The sequence below is a fragment of the Pteropus alecto genome, unplaced genomic scaffold, assembly GCF_000325575.1.
Source record: "Pteropus alecto unplaced genomic scaffold, ASM32557v1 scaffold45, whole genome shotgun sequence".
Taxonomy (NCBI): Eukaryota; Metazoa; Chordata; class Mammalia; order Chiroptera; family Pteropodidae; genus Pteropus; species Pteropus alecto.
Window position 1 is genome coordinate 36,967,549 of NW_006442491.1, and position 13,974 is coordinate 36,981,522.

General features: G+C 60.9%; 1 protein-coding gene across 1 annotated transcript in view; it reads right to left on the reverse strand.

The window, feature by feature from the left end:
• Positions 1–10,396: 10,396 nt before the first annotated feature.
• ZBP1 (Z-DNA binding protein 1) overlaps positions 10,397–13,974 on the reverse strand; it is a 9,890-nt gene continuing 6,312 nt past the window's right edge. The window contains exons 6-8 of the mRNA XM_025040023.1: positions 13,211–13,426; positions 11,999–12,232; positions 10,397–10,911 (exon numbers count right to left, since the gene is read on the reverse strand). Of these exons, the coding sequence (XP_024895791.1) occupies positions 10,763–10,911; positions 11,999–12,232; positions 13,211–13,426 (599 nt within the window). The 3' untranslated portion in view covers positions 10,397–10,762. The remainder of the gene's footprint in view (positions 10,912–11,998; positions 12,233–13,210; positions 13,427–13,974) is intronic.

The window sequence follows — 13,974 nt, forward strand, 5'->3', positions numbered from 1 at the left end:
CCCTCCCCCCCGCCGCAGGAATGTCTCCAAGTCCAAAACCAGCCGAGAAGCAAAGACAGAACAGTGATTCAACATGGCGCACTTGAGAAAAACACCAGCTCCAGCCGCTCACCAGGTGTGCGAATGGGGACTCTACCCAAGGTCCCTTTTACTACCCCACCCACCCCCCCTGGCCAGACAGGACTTTGCAAGCCTTGCTTTTCTTGACCGAAGTCCCGAGCGGTGGGGGCAGAGCCTGGACAGGTGGTGCTGCCCCCGAACACCCAGGCCAATGTCTTCGAGAGCACAGAAGATTCCAGCAAGAGACCCAGCCCGAGCCAGCTCATGAATCATTGCCCATGATCCGGACTCTGCTCCCATGACTCTTCTAGGCCACAGGAGGGCTCGGCCCAGAGTGAAGTGCAGCCGTGGGCACTCTGGTGGGGGTGCTCTGTGACCTGCCAGGGGGGTCAGTGTGAGAAGAGTGAGCTCGAGGGGCTGGAGTCACACCACCGTCCTCACCTCCTTCCAGAGCCGAGATGGGTGGGACGAGATTCGATGAGAAACGGGAGCTGTTGCACCGAGCTGGGCGGCCCCAGAGGTCCACGGCCACCTAGAAAGAGGGCCGGGGTCCCCTCAGAACCCTGGGGGCCACTGCCGAGTGAGCACTGGCCGTGTGAGGCGTGCCCAGTGCACACGCGAGTGAGAAAAGGGAAGTGTGTTAAAACAACGCTCGTGGTGATTGACAGTTTGCTGCACCTCAGACACGGTCCTTGACATCTGCCCATCTAATGCTGACCCCACCCGAGGAGTAAAATCTATCATCATCTACATTTTCAGGGTGCGGGGCATGGAGGCTCCCCACCCTCAGCTCCCCGCCCAGGACGGCAGGCGATCAAATGGTCAAGCGCGTTTAAACCAGGCATCCTGGTCCAGGGCCTGAGCCCTGAGCATCTCAGCTGTCTCTGATCCAGGTGTGGGACAGGCCTGGGGTGGAGATGGAGGTGGACATGTCCCTCAGGGATCCCAGGCCAGTGGCCAGCTCCCCACAATGTGGTACCTAGGGCGGGTGGGGGATCTTGAGGACATGCAGACTCTGAGAGGCCACCCCTGGAGCACAATGGAGACCCACGAACAGCAGCAGGGCCAGAGGGGCGGGCCCTCCCTGGGAGGGGGCCCGAGCAGCAGGTGGAGGGCCAGGTGGGGAGCTGTACCCACCCACCCTGGCGTGTCCCAGGGACGCCCACAGCCTGTCACCCCAGGCCTGTGTTGACCAGCACAGCTGTGTCCAGGAGAAAGCACTGAGCAGCTGAGGGCCATACACGGCCCCGCGGTGGAGCCTCTGTGGGGGGCCAGGGTGACTCTCAGAGCCGGGGGGAGGCCCGAGCCTCCTGCCTGGAAGAGGGACATCTGAGCTGAGGCCTGCAACCACATGACGAAGCAGGAAGGGACAACAGCCTAGTGCAGGGGCGTGGGGGCCCGGGCTGGCAGCGTGTCTGGCGTGCAGAGCTGGGTGGGGGTGCGGAGGGTCCGGTCCGGATTGCCAGGGGCTGAGTTCAGGGGCGATGGGTTGCGGTGGGGGAGCATGGCAGGGCCGGAGCTGACTTTCCAGGTCCCGTGGATGCCGGGTGAGAACGGACAGAGCGGGTGGGGAGGGTCAGTGGGGGCGCTGCTGCAGTATCCGGAGAAAGATGGTGGTGTCCAGGCCGGGAGCTTTGGAGGGGGCAGCATGTGTGGGCTTGAGGGCCCTGACAGGTGAGTGCTGTCAGGAGAATCCTCTAGAGACAGGACCCGCGTGGGTCCTGGGAGACTGGGGGCAACAGGGCACTGCTCCCTGGGCACTGGGCGGGGACAAGGCCAGTTCAGAGCAGCGGCGGGGGCAGGGGGGTGCGGCAGGCGGATGTGGCTCAGCCTGGTCCCTGGCCCCTCACTCACCAGGGAAGGGCAGGCTGGAGGGGGACTGGTGGGCTAAGCGGGGGATGCAGCAGGGCGCACGGGCGCTGCGGTTGAGGTTCGGGGTCAAGGACAGAAAGGAGGTCTGATCTGGGTCCTGAATGTCAGCAAAGGGGAGCATGGAGGGGCCGAAGGTGGAGGGCACCCCCCGGGCAGGTAACCTCTGGCCGTAGATGCCGTGTCCAGCCCCGGGCAGTTCCCTCAGACGTCCCCTGTCTCAAGCAAGAATCATCCAGAAAAATCAATTCTTAACCAGTGTCTCCCACGGGAACACAGGCCACCAGATGGGTCTCTGTAAACACCCCAGTGGGAGTGAACTCCAGGCCCAAAGTCCCCTGCTGCACACACCTGACTCCACGGTGGGGGGGTGAGAGGGGAACGCTTGGCAGCTGGGGTCAGAGGGAAATGGGTGAGGACACTGTGGGGTTCACAGGGTACCCCAATCTTCCTGGGAGCCCTAGGAATCTGAGATGCAACCCCACTGCAATGGCCTCGTCCGAGGGACCACAGCGGGGGAGGGCATAGGGCCACCCTGACCTGGGCCCAGGGCTGGCGTCCTGGGACCCAGCAGGAGAGCGTGGGCACAGCCGCAGTCTTGAGGACCTCTGGGTTTAGTGGAAAGAACGGGCATGAGCTAGGTCTCTCCTTTCTGCCCAGGTGTGAGGTTGGTGCAGACCGGTAACCAGGCACAGAGAGGGCGCACGCCTGCCCACAGCCACACAGCCTGGGGGAGGGCTTGAGCTGCTGAGGCAGCTCTGGGGCAAAGACCCGCCCTCAGGACCAGGTGGACGAGGAGGCCTTGATGTACCTGGCAGCCCTGGGTCCTGCCAAGGGCCAAGGTCAGGAACTGACCTTCTCAGCCCCTCACTTGCACTAGCTCTGGGCTTAGCAAGTCACCAAGTTCCACCAGCCACAGCCTGCTTCTGCCCCTGGGGCGGGGGTGGTGAATGCTGATTCCTGGGCCACACCTGCCTTACAGGGTAGCACGTCTGCGTTGGTGGCCCTGTGGCCCTGGAGCTGGCATTTCTATGGAGTCCACACTGGGTGGTGAGGGTGGTCAGTCCAGGCTGGGCCCCAGGGGGATGCTGGCCCTCGAGAACACAGCAAGTGCCTTGAGCTGGACACCCAGGGACCCCTAAGGTGTGAGGTGGAGTTTATAGGGTGGAAAGGTAAGTGTGGACTCAAGTAAGGGCCCAGGAAGGCTCAGTGCTGGAGCTGGAGGTCAGGTGAGGCCTTGGCAGGAGCTCCATGGGTGGAGCTGAGAAGAGGGGCACCCATGTGGGGGGCACTGCCCAAGCAAAGGCCTGAGGCCGGACGGGGCGTCCCCGCACTGGGGCGCTCGGGTCTGGGAGCAGATGAGGGCGTGAAGACACGTGGGCGAGGCCAGATCTCGAAAGGCCCCGAATGACAGGCTCACCGTCCAGGTTCCCAGCCCCCCGGGCGTCAGTGCCCGGGAGGAGGTCGTTGGTTCGTTCATTCATTCGTGACGTACGGATCGCGTCCCAACCTGCAGCCGGACCCCGTTCTCGATATGGAGGAGACAGCGGAAGAACAGACAGATCTCTGCCCTGCTGGAGCGGACAGTATCGTCTGGGAGAGAGACTGTGCTCACGGGAACAAGGACATAAACGACGGCAGGTCGCCCCCGGGTGCTCAGGAAGAACCAGCTAGGAGGCGGGACACAGTGCAGGGGGGACAGGAGGGGAACGTGTGACGTGGGACTCTGCAGGTGAGGCCGCCAGGAGAGTCGGAGGAAGAGAGGAAGCCGGAGGGGGCGTGGGTGCGGAGGTCCCAGGCGGGCGGCTCCAGCACATTCAAGGCCGGCGGGGTGGGGGCTCCGGAGGGAGGCGAAGCCCGAGGGGCCGGCGGGGTGGGCCGGTCGGTCCTCCACGCCCAGCTAGAGGTGGTTTTGAGCAGTGAGCTGACCACCAAGGGTTTCCAGCAGGGAGAGTCCGATGAAGCATACATGAATGCAGATTCCCGGGCCTAGCCCAGACCTGCTAGACTGACAACTGCTGGGGGGTGGGGGGGCGGCCTGGGCATCTGCCTGTGTGGACACGTGGGTGTTTGGAACCAGACAAAAGCTGCCGCCTTGTAGGAGGGGATAGAGAGAGAGATAGACAGAGACACTAAGCCAAAACCGGACAGAAAGAGGCAAAGAAAGACAGGCAGCCGGAGACGAAGGCTGTGGGGTGGGGGGACTGAGGGGAAGGAGGGTGTCTGAGCAGTCTGGGAGGGGTCAGGAAAGATGGGACCCTGAAAGCCCCTCCGGGACAAGACACAAAGGCACCCAAGGTCATTTGGAGGACACACACCTCTGGGTGGAGGGAGCAGATGTGTGGGCCAACACCCCTGCTCTCACAGGCCTGGGGGTCCACAGAAATGGGGTAGGGGTGGGGGGTCTTAGGATCCAAAGATCCAGCTCTGGAAGGGGCCTCAGGAACCAACCCCCATCCAGGGGTCCTGGGCCGTGGCGGCAGAGGGCCACCAAGGGCTCAGTCTGCAAAAACAGATCGGGGGCGCCACCTGGTGGTCAGAGCCATGGCTAAGGCCCAGGCCAGGGCCCACAGTGTCCAGGGCACCGGGGGCAGGTCCTTGCAGGTGGCCTCCGTCCTCGTCGACGTTTGCAGCTCCCTGATTAACACGCGTGACCCGCAGACAGAGCCGGTCCAGGGGAAGCCTGAAGAACACAGCCGCCTGGGTCCGCAGCCAGAGCGAGCCTTTCTTCCCACGGAAACTGGCTTCCTCCCAGACCTCCCTCCAGGCCGCTCGATATTCTTCAATCCAGAAAGTGAATCGTACCCCGCAGAGAGGTCCTGCGACCTTCTGGGCTGTTCTTTTGCGATGTAACTTGAGCAGCTGCACGCGCACTTGGGTGTGGCGGGGGCTGACTGGTGACCCCCTCCGGCCACTCACCACAGGTTGGATTTATAGGAGCAATGTGAGTTTTCCAGAGTTTTTTTTGTCTCTGTTTTTGCTTCCCTTGAGGAAGACAAACTTGGAAGCCCTCGGCGTGTTGACAGTCACATTCGGAGACAAACATCAGGGTGCTGGTCCCCCAGTGTCTGCTCTCTGGTGTCCCCTGACCCACGCCGGACTTGAGGGTGGAGGGTCCTGACTGCCCCTAGTGGCCGCACAGGCGTGGATGCACGGCAGGGGGCAGGTCAGGCCTGGCTTTGGACTTAGGCAGAGAGCTTGCTGCTCTGGGCCTCAGTTTCCCCATCTGGGACAGGCGCAAAAGCCCAGTGTGTCCATTCCACAGGGCTGTTGTGAGGCTTCACCAGCGATGCTGCAAAGCGCCTTCTGCAGGGCCGTGGTAAACGTCAGCCTTCGCCATCGATCCAGAGGCCCCAGGGCACGGAGGGTGGGCAACCGAGGCCCCAGGCCAGTGTTTGGAAGCGGGCTCACCGGCCCCTTTTCATCACCTGCAGAAGGGGTCGGGAGACCCCCTAGGAGCTCGCGGAGGTGCCCCAGGTACGGGGTGTCCTTAAACCTACGTTTTGCTATCGGTGTGGCCGGGCTGAGTGGGGAACCGTGAGCACAGTGATGGCTGCAGCCACGTGCCCGGATGTCCCCTGAGAACTCAGCGTGTGTCAGGCGCTGCTCCAGGGATAACTCACTTAAACTCCACTTTGCAGGTGGGGAAACTGAGGCCCAGGGGGACGGAACAGCACCTCTAAGGGTATGCATCTGGTAAGCGTCCCCCGGGGGGTACAGTTGGGGGGTTCTCTCCTCTGGGCCTGGCAGGAGGAGGCAGCTCCTGGCAGCGTGGTGGAGAGCGGGTTGCCTTGTCGGGAGGCATTGCTTACCTCCACCCTCGGCACTGAGCTGTGTGTGCTTTGGGGGTGTCGGGGTGCTGAGGTCCAAGGTGGCAGGTCACTCAGAGTGTGTCATGGCCCAGAAGGTGAAGCCACTGCCCACCAGGGGCCCTGTGGCTTCTGACTCCATCCTATCTGGGCCAACTGTCAGTTTTGAAGTCCAGATCACCCCAGGTGTCAGAGGAGGGAGGAGGGCCTGGGGGCAGGGGGGAGAAGAGGGGTGGCCTTCGGGGTGCGGGCAGCCCAGGGTGCGGTGTGCCGAGGGGCAGAGGCAGCCACAGCGCTGCTGTGGGGACCGCTGCGAGCAGACACGGACCCATTTCATGCCGAAAACCACCTCGAGAGCGGGGAAGGCTGCTGGTGCCGTTCGCACACGCAGAAATGGAGGCGTGCACAGACGGACGCCGTATCCGCCCGGATCGCACAGCCGGAAGGCGGCGGGGCTGACCTTTGAGCCCAAGGTGGCCCTGCCCTGCCACCCAGACCTGAGAGGTGGGCCGGTGTGAGGACACGCAGGCACCCTCGGACGGGCCGTCGCCCTCTGGGCCCCGCACCGCTCCTTGGTGGGGACCCGCAACCCCACCTCCCACCTCCCAGGAAGGACGGGCCTTCCACACACTAGGTTGCTGTCCCCCACTTGGCCCCCAGGGTTTAGGCCTGGCTGTGTCGCCTGGGGCGAGTAGCTCAACCTCTCTGTGCCTCAGCGGCTTTACCATGTGAAGTGGGGTAACACTCCCTTTTCTCACAGCCCGCGTGGAAGGCTTGAGAGAGTGAGTATAATCAGGGGTCCCATAAATGTCAGCCGCTCCAGGGGCTCAGGGCGATGCTGCCGGGGAGGCTGCAGGCAGGGTCCTTGGGCTCCTGCAGAAGCTGGGCTGGGGACTTCCGAGGGGCCCGGCTTACAAGGGGGTCCTGTAGAAAATCAACCCTTGCAAAGTAAGGGTTTTTGACTTTGGGGTGCTGGAAGGGAGGCCCCTTCGGGAAGGAAGTGCAGGAGCTTAACCTGGCATCTGTGAGGGGCATTAAGGTGCTGCACAATGCCCCAAACCGTGGGGGGAAACGTCATGTGTCTGGCCACTTTTGGGGGGCGGGGGATCCTGGAAGTTCACAAGCTCGCCCGTGCTGTGCCGGCCAGCAGCAAGGCAGCCTATGGCCAGCAGAGGGCGCTCGGCCCAAGGCTGTGAAAGGCTGGGCACCCACTCAGCAGACAGCTGGGCCCAAAGCAGCTGCTGGAGCAGGGACCCACCTGGGATGTGGCTGGCACTGGGAAGCCCTCCTTTTGTAAAGACCAGCCAGAGCGTGGTGCTGGGCGGGAGGCTGCTCCCACCCGTGGGGCCCCTGAGGTCACAGCTACATGATGGTCCCTCGTGCCCTGGGTGTCCCCCGCGGGGGGCTCCTTGAGATAAGGGGGAGCTTTCAGAAGTACCGCTGCCCAGGCCCCACCCCCAGAGACTGTCCCCGTCGGTCGGGGGTGGCCCCGGACAGCGTGCCCGGAGCTGAGCATCACTGCTGCGTGCCCCAGCCCTCTGCTGTCTCTGTTTCTGCCCATTTTACGGAGCAGGAGTTGAGGCTCAGAGGCAGCGAGCAGGCTCACCCGAGGCTGCACGTGGGTCCTGGGCGAAGCCCCGTGCATTCTTCCGCCTCGTGATGTGACTGGCGACCGTCTGACAGTCCCGCAGGCTTTCTCCACCTGGCCCTGCTGACATTTGGGGCTTGACGATTCTCTGTGGTGGTCGGCTGCCTAGGTCCAAGCCCTCAGCCCCAGAAGCCTTGCACGCAGAAACAGACTTTTTGCAGACGTGATTAAGGGCCCCAAATAAGCACCAGGCGACTCATGAGGGGCGGGGGGGCGGGCGGGATTGGAAGATGCGGAGCACCCAGGTGTGAGGACAGGGGAGGAGGGCGTGGGCGGCTCTGGGAGCTGAAGAAGAAACGCAAGGCATGGATTCCGCCCCGGAGCCAGCCCTGCCGACAGCCCGACTTCCAGCTCGGCGAGGCCCGGGGGGGACCTCTCACCCCCAGTTTGTAAGATAATAAATCTGTGTGGTTTTAAACCTCTTCATTTGTGGCAATTTGTTACAGCAGCAATAGGAAACTACCCCCCCGCTTCCTCCCCCATCTACCGGTGACAATGTAGAGTCTCCTGACTTGTCATGTGTCCCCCGGGTGAGCAGGATGCGGGTAAAATGGTCCTGGGGGGAACCACTGAGCCGATTATTCTTCATCGAGTTCTCCCCACATGCGGTCCAGCCAGCTGTGGCCCAACCAACCCATCCAACCCTCTCGAAAACCGGAACCAAGCGCACCTGACTGCCTCTCGGCCCATCCTGTGGGGTGTGTGTGTTGGGGGGGGTGGGGCTGGGGCACACGGATGGGGAGGGCAGAACCAGACTCACTCCAGAACCTCCGGGCCTCCAGTCCAGACTTGTCAGTGCACTCCCATGCCCCCCACCAGCGGGTCGCTGTCCCTGCCCCACTCCCAACTGGAGCCCCTGCCAGGCCCCTCAGGGGCTCTGCAGCCCAGGTGAGGGGCGTTCAGGCCTCCACCCCCACCTGACAGCCCCGCCCTCCGGGCTGGGTGGCCTCTTCCTGTCGGGGCTGCTTTTCTAGCAGCTGGAGGAGACTCAGCTGATGGTGGCAAAGGCCAGAGGCTCCTGGGTGGCAGCAGGGGAGGGAATGAGCCAATGAGCCACAAAAAGGTGGGCCAGGTGGCGAGAGCCAAGCAACACGGTTAGGAGCCCTGGCTTAGAAGTCCGTGGCCTGGGTTCAAATCCTGTCTCTGTCCCTTGGGCCTGACCTCCCTGAGCCTCGGTTTACCTCTCTGGGCATTGGGCTCCTTGAGGGTCACCCAGGGCTGGCTGCCCTGATTCTCTAGTTTGCTTGCACAGAGAGCCCTTGTTTCACAGACCCCCTGAAGGAGGAGTGTCTCAGAGAATACAAAACACGAGTCCTGCCCCGTCTTGTCATCTGATGCAGCACGGCTGCTCATGGGGTGGTGGCGTTCTGGTTCCACCCATCAGAACAAGAAGTCTGATCGATGTGACGCCTCTGGGTGATGGGTTTGTGATCAGGAAGGAGGAGGTCTGGTTCAGCATCTGGAAGGCTCAGCCCTGAACATGGGCTCCAGGCGTCGGCCTGGTCAGGTCATTCCCTTCCTTGGCCCTCATTTCCTCATCTGCTGAAGGATGCTTAGAAAATGCCTCGCGCTCTGTCGGGCTTCATGACTCTAAGCTCCCCCAGTGTCAGAGGTGGACCCGGATTCGCTCCAGCAAATGGCTCCCAACCCCATGGCCAGCTGGAGATGGCAAAGCCTAGAGTGGTTTAGAAGCTACTTTTGTCCCTGGTGAGGATGTGAGGGCTGGAACCACAGCAGCCTCTTTGTCAATACCAGGGCGGAATTCCTTGTGGCTGGAGCGTCCCCATGTGCTACCCCCCCTCCCTTAGACAGCGTTGATGATAAAGCTTGGAAGTCTTCGTCTGTTCACTGCATTTTCTCTAGCTCCTCACAATTCCTCTCTTATGTTTGTTTGCTTTATTTGTCTGACCTTCATATCGAAAGCTTTTCTCAAGTGTCTTGGGAAATGAAATTAAAAAATCGAATTCGAGTAAGATTTCCTGTAACTTACAGGCTACTAATGACCTCCACACCTGCCCACCGTACACACTCCCCAATTTAAAGCCACATATGCCTACCGATTGCACCTCGTCCCCCAAATATTCTGTGAAAGAAGCAGAAGAGAATTCTTGGTGTTGTGCGAAGTAGAAACAGGCAGAGAGGGTTAAATGACTGGGTGGCAACACGACCCTGCAGAGCGAGTCAGCTCCATGACTGTCCCTCAGATGAAGTGCTTGCTCTTTCCTTCGATAGAGAAGATTTGGGGAATCCTGGGAAGAAGCACCTATGTCCCCTTCCTGAAATGGGCGCCTGACGTTTGTCAGCATGGTGCCCTTCCCTCTCCTTCCTGGGGAGAGGTCCGCAAGGTGACCTCACTTCCCCCAGTGCATCAGTCAGTCAGAGCACTCCATGCTACCTGATTGGTCCAAAGATCGGCATGTGACCCGTGCTCGCCCAATCAGAATCCTCCCTGGGACATTCTACCAGCAGTATTTAGCTTGAAGAGTTGTCTTCCTGCTCGGGTTACTAGGTTGGCAGGTCATAGCCTTGGGCGACGGGTGACCACATAGAGTCAGAGAGATGGAGAGAAAGGGGCCTTAAAAAGCTGAAATCCCTGGATCCAGCCATTCCTAAAGTTGGTCTCCCTTGATTTCCCAATTGCATGAGCAAATAGATTCCCTTTTTTAAGCCTGAGTGAGCTAGATTTCTGTCACTCGCAGCCAAAATGCTCCTGAGTTACTCTCCAGACTTTTTCTTGCTCTAAGCCTAAGCCTCTAATGTCCAGGAGACCCGTCTGGGCTCGTCGGAGCTGAGCAAGGAGGCTGGGGTTGAGGACCTGGAATTGCCTTTGTCGGCAGGTCATGGTGGTTTTGGAAAATTACTTCTAACTCATGGAGCAAATTCCTCCTCCCCACCTCCACCCCAGCCCCATGTCCATCTTCAGGGGTCTGCAAGTTCTGTGTGCACACAGCATCGCGGAAGGAGGGGCGGCGGTGGCCGAGCTAGTGACAGCCAAGGGCTGGGGGATGAACAGGCTTAATCATTCTCTGCTTTTAATGGTGGCTAGTTAATTTCCTTCCTGAAGAGAAGAGAATTGACCTTCACCTCCAGTTCCCATTAACTGCTGGCAATGCTTGGTCAGCATGTTTACGACAAATTAATTATATAGAAAGGGGAAGTCTCGCTGGACAAAGGAGCGTTGGCTTTGGGCAGGCGGCGGGAGCTGAGCCTGACCTCTGCGATGCGTCGCCGTCATATGAGCCTGGTCAAGCACAGACCTGGGGCAAGCTTCGAGGCAGGCAGCGGGTCACCGCAGAGGAAACGTAATGCCAGAAGCAATGAGCCAAAGCCCACGTGAGCCGCCTACACCTGGCGGTATGTCTGGGGTTCTGTCCACTCAGGGGTCCTCGTCTGCACCTTGGGGATCTCTGCTTTCAAGAGTCACAGCTTCCAAGTGGGAGGAGAAAACGGCAATATCGGGGTCAGCCTGACTGACGTCATCACCGTGAGAGAACTCGTCAGGCTGCGTAGCTTCCTGGCGAGGAGCTGGGGGGAGACGTAGCCAAAGGAATGTGTGAGCCACCTCGAAGAACCAAGGCGATTCGGTTCACTGGGGACCGAGGCAGCTGCCCCCGGCCACGCGCTTGCCAGGTGGACTGGCCTCCTGTCCCCATCTCCAAGGCCCCGTCTTTCCTCACCTGGACCATCGCAGTAGCTCCCTGCTCCCTCTTTGCTCTGTCCCCAAACTGTCTTCGAGAATGCTTTGAGATCGGGCACCGCGGCACGCGGACCCTGCTCACTTCTCCCGGGCTTCCCGGCTCTGCGAGTCGCCGCCCTTGCTCACCCGTCCACTCCCTCTGCTCCCTCAAACCCTGCACACGATCCTGAACAGGTCACCCCTGTTCCCACTCCCGGGCCTTTGCGCTTGCTGTTCCTGCCAGCTGCAGTGCCCTGCCCAGATCTCTGCTTGGCTGGCCACCTCCTCCCAGAACCTTCTCTGACTGCCTGGCTAAGACGGCCACTCCCCCACCTGCCCGGGTTTGTTGTTTTTTTTACAGGCCTGGTCCTTTCTTTGAAAAGCTTGATTGCTTTGCGAGTCATCTCTACTCCTTACTGGTCCAGGATCCCCACAAGTGGGAAATATTTATCTCTTTTGCTCAGGGCTCTATCTCCAGGCGAGGGAGTGTTTGAGGGTGAGGCTGGACCACAGTCAGTGAGTAAATGTGTGAACTGCTTCTTTCTAATATTTGAAAGATGGAAGAAGCTACAGCATGGCTTCTTGGGAAGTATCAGTGAACTGGGCGGCTAAAGTGGGGTGGGTAAGAATAGAGGAGAGATTTCACGTTACAGAAGGTTCCAAGGAGGGCCAGCTTCACGGGCATGTAGCTGGTCAGGCTATTCTTACAGTCCTCGTTTTACAGATGGGGAAACAGGATGAGTGATGGTTCCGTCGCTCGGGCTAGAAAGATCTGAGCCCACGGCCTCTCACACTCTCTTCATGATGACACCCCGCTCCCTCCCTCCCAGACTCCGGAAACTGGGAGACTCATGGATGACTGCTCAATAAATGAATGAGAGGGAGAGGGGGAATACTCAGGGGCGCACCGTGCCCCCCGCCCCCCCCCAGGCTCACCTGTGTCCTCTGCCGGCTCCTCAGAGTCCCTGCTGCCATCTCCAGGCCCTGCCCCTTCTCCTGGACTGGCTTCCCCCAGATCCACACTCATTATGTTGCTGTTGCCAATGGTGGCATCCTCCAGAAAGCAGGACCGGATATGGACTCTCTGGGCCACATCCCCCGCGGGGTGAGGTCCTGGTGCCGGCATCTGAATTTTGAACGAAGTTTCTGGGCCAGCAGCCGTACCAGAGACTGTGGGTCAGCCCAAAAGAGAGAAGAGAGGTCAGGAGGGATGTGTGAGCAGCCGGGTGGTGGCCTTCCGCTTTCGAGTCCTCCGTGGCTGACCCTCTGCAGCCCTCCTCCTGGAACTCCTCGCCCCGACCCTGCTCCCCACGGCTCCGCACTGCGGGCTGCTCACAGCTCAGGCTGCAGGCGCTCTGCCCTCGCCGCCCCCCGCCCCAGGTCAGCCAGCTGGGATCCCGCCTCCTCCTGTGGCCCAGCTGACCTGGTCCTCCACCTCCCTGGGGCTCATCCTCTCCCTCCTCCCGCTCCTCCTGTCTCTGTGCAGGCTGCCCAGTGCTGTCTCCAACTTTGGTTAAAATCTTCCCGCGGTCCCAGCTCCCGCTGTGTTTCTCCTGCCTTTCCTATCCAAGCTTCAGAAGAGACTTGTCAACCAACGCTCCAGCTCACCTCCCCACACCCCCCGCCCCGTCCCCTCAGGTCACCACGGACCCCTCGGTGCTGGACCCTCTGGAGCTTTCCTGACCTCGCTGGTCCCTCTCTTTTGGAACCTGCGTCCCTGGCTTTCTCCCTCCCGCCCAGGCCTGTCTGCTGGCTTCCTCCCCCAGCCCGTCTCTGGATTACCAGTGACAGGAAGGACGCAGCCTGGGGCCCTCTGGTCACTGTCCATAGTGCTTAGTAGGGCACCAGGTACTTAGGTGGCTCCTGTCTTCCATCCTCCCTAGATGCCATTCTAGCTGGCCCTGTCCTCTGTCCTCGCCTCCTCCGGCCTGGCCTCTGCCCTTCCATGCCCCTTGTACGGATGGAAAAACGGGTTTCCTGAGGCAGGCAGTAGGGATGGAAACTGCTCTACTCTGTGGCACAGCCTCCTGGTGGGTGGAAAGGAATTTCCCATCATGCCTCGCTCCCTGCAAGACTGGCTCAGGTTCCATCTAGTGAGGAGCCAAATGGGTGGGGGTGAGGCGGGATGGCTGCATGAGCCCCAGTTACCTGGGGGGCTGCCAGAGGGGCTGCCAGAGGAGCTGCAGCTGGGGCCCGTGGCTGGGGCGGCCTGAAGGCTCATCTTGTTGCCGTGTCCCAGCTGCACCCTTCTGAGCACAGACTTCTCCATGCAGATCTCCTGGGACCCCCAGGATTCAGCCGGGAGATCCTGAGCTGAGAGGTCCGCTGGTTCTGGTAGAGGCAGGTTGAGGGGAGCCGAGGGGTCTGGCAGGAAACACAGCAACACGACCTCTGACCAACCCCCGAGTGCCCCCGCCAACACCCGCACACAGAGTCCCGGCCGGACAGAAGCGACAGGCCTCCGAGTCCTCCTGGACACCAGCAGACAGGGGACGACGACTCCAGGCTCTGGGCTGGACAGCAGGTGGGCCCAGCAGAACGGTCAGCGTGGGTTCCGCAGGCTTGTACCGCGGGTGCCTGGGGAGTCTCTGGGGCACTCGTCAACCGAACCGTGAGCACATCCTCAGCTTCCTAGTGGCTCTCGACCCCCGAGCCCGGCGGGGCGGAGCCTCCTCTGGTGTCACTGCGTCTGTAACGTCCCTCGGCTCCTGGGGCCCAGTGCCTCCCACACCGTCTTATTCTCTCGACGTTTGATTTTAGGGAGACCTTCCTGGGTTCCAACGTGAGGTCGCACTATACACGTTTACTTTAAGATGCGTTTGAGTAGAACAGAAAGGTAAAGCATTTACCGATATTAAGTAAATCATCAGACCACAGCATGGCCGAACCGGGAGGGGATCTGGGGCGGGGGC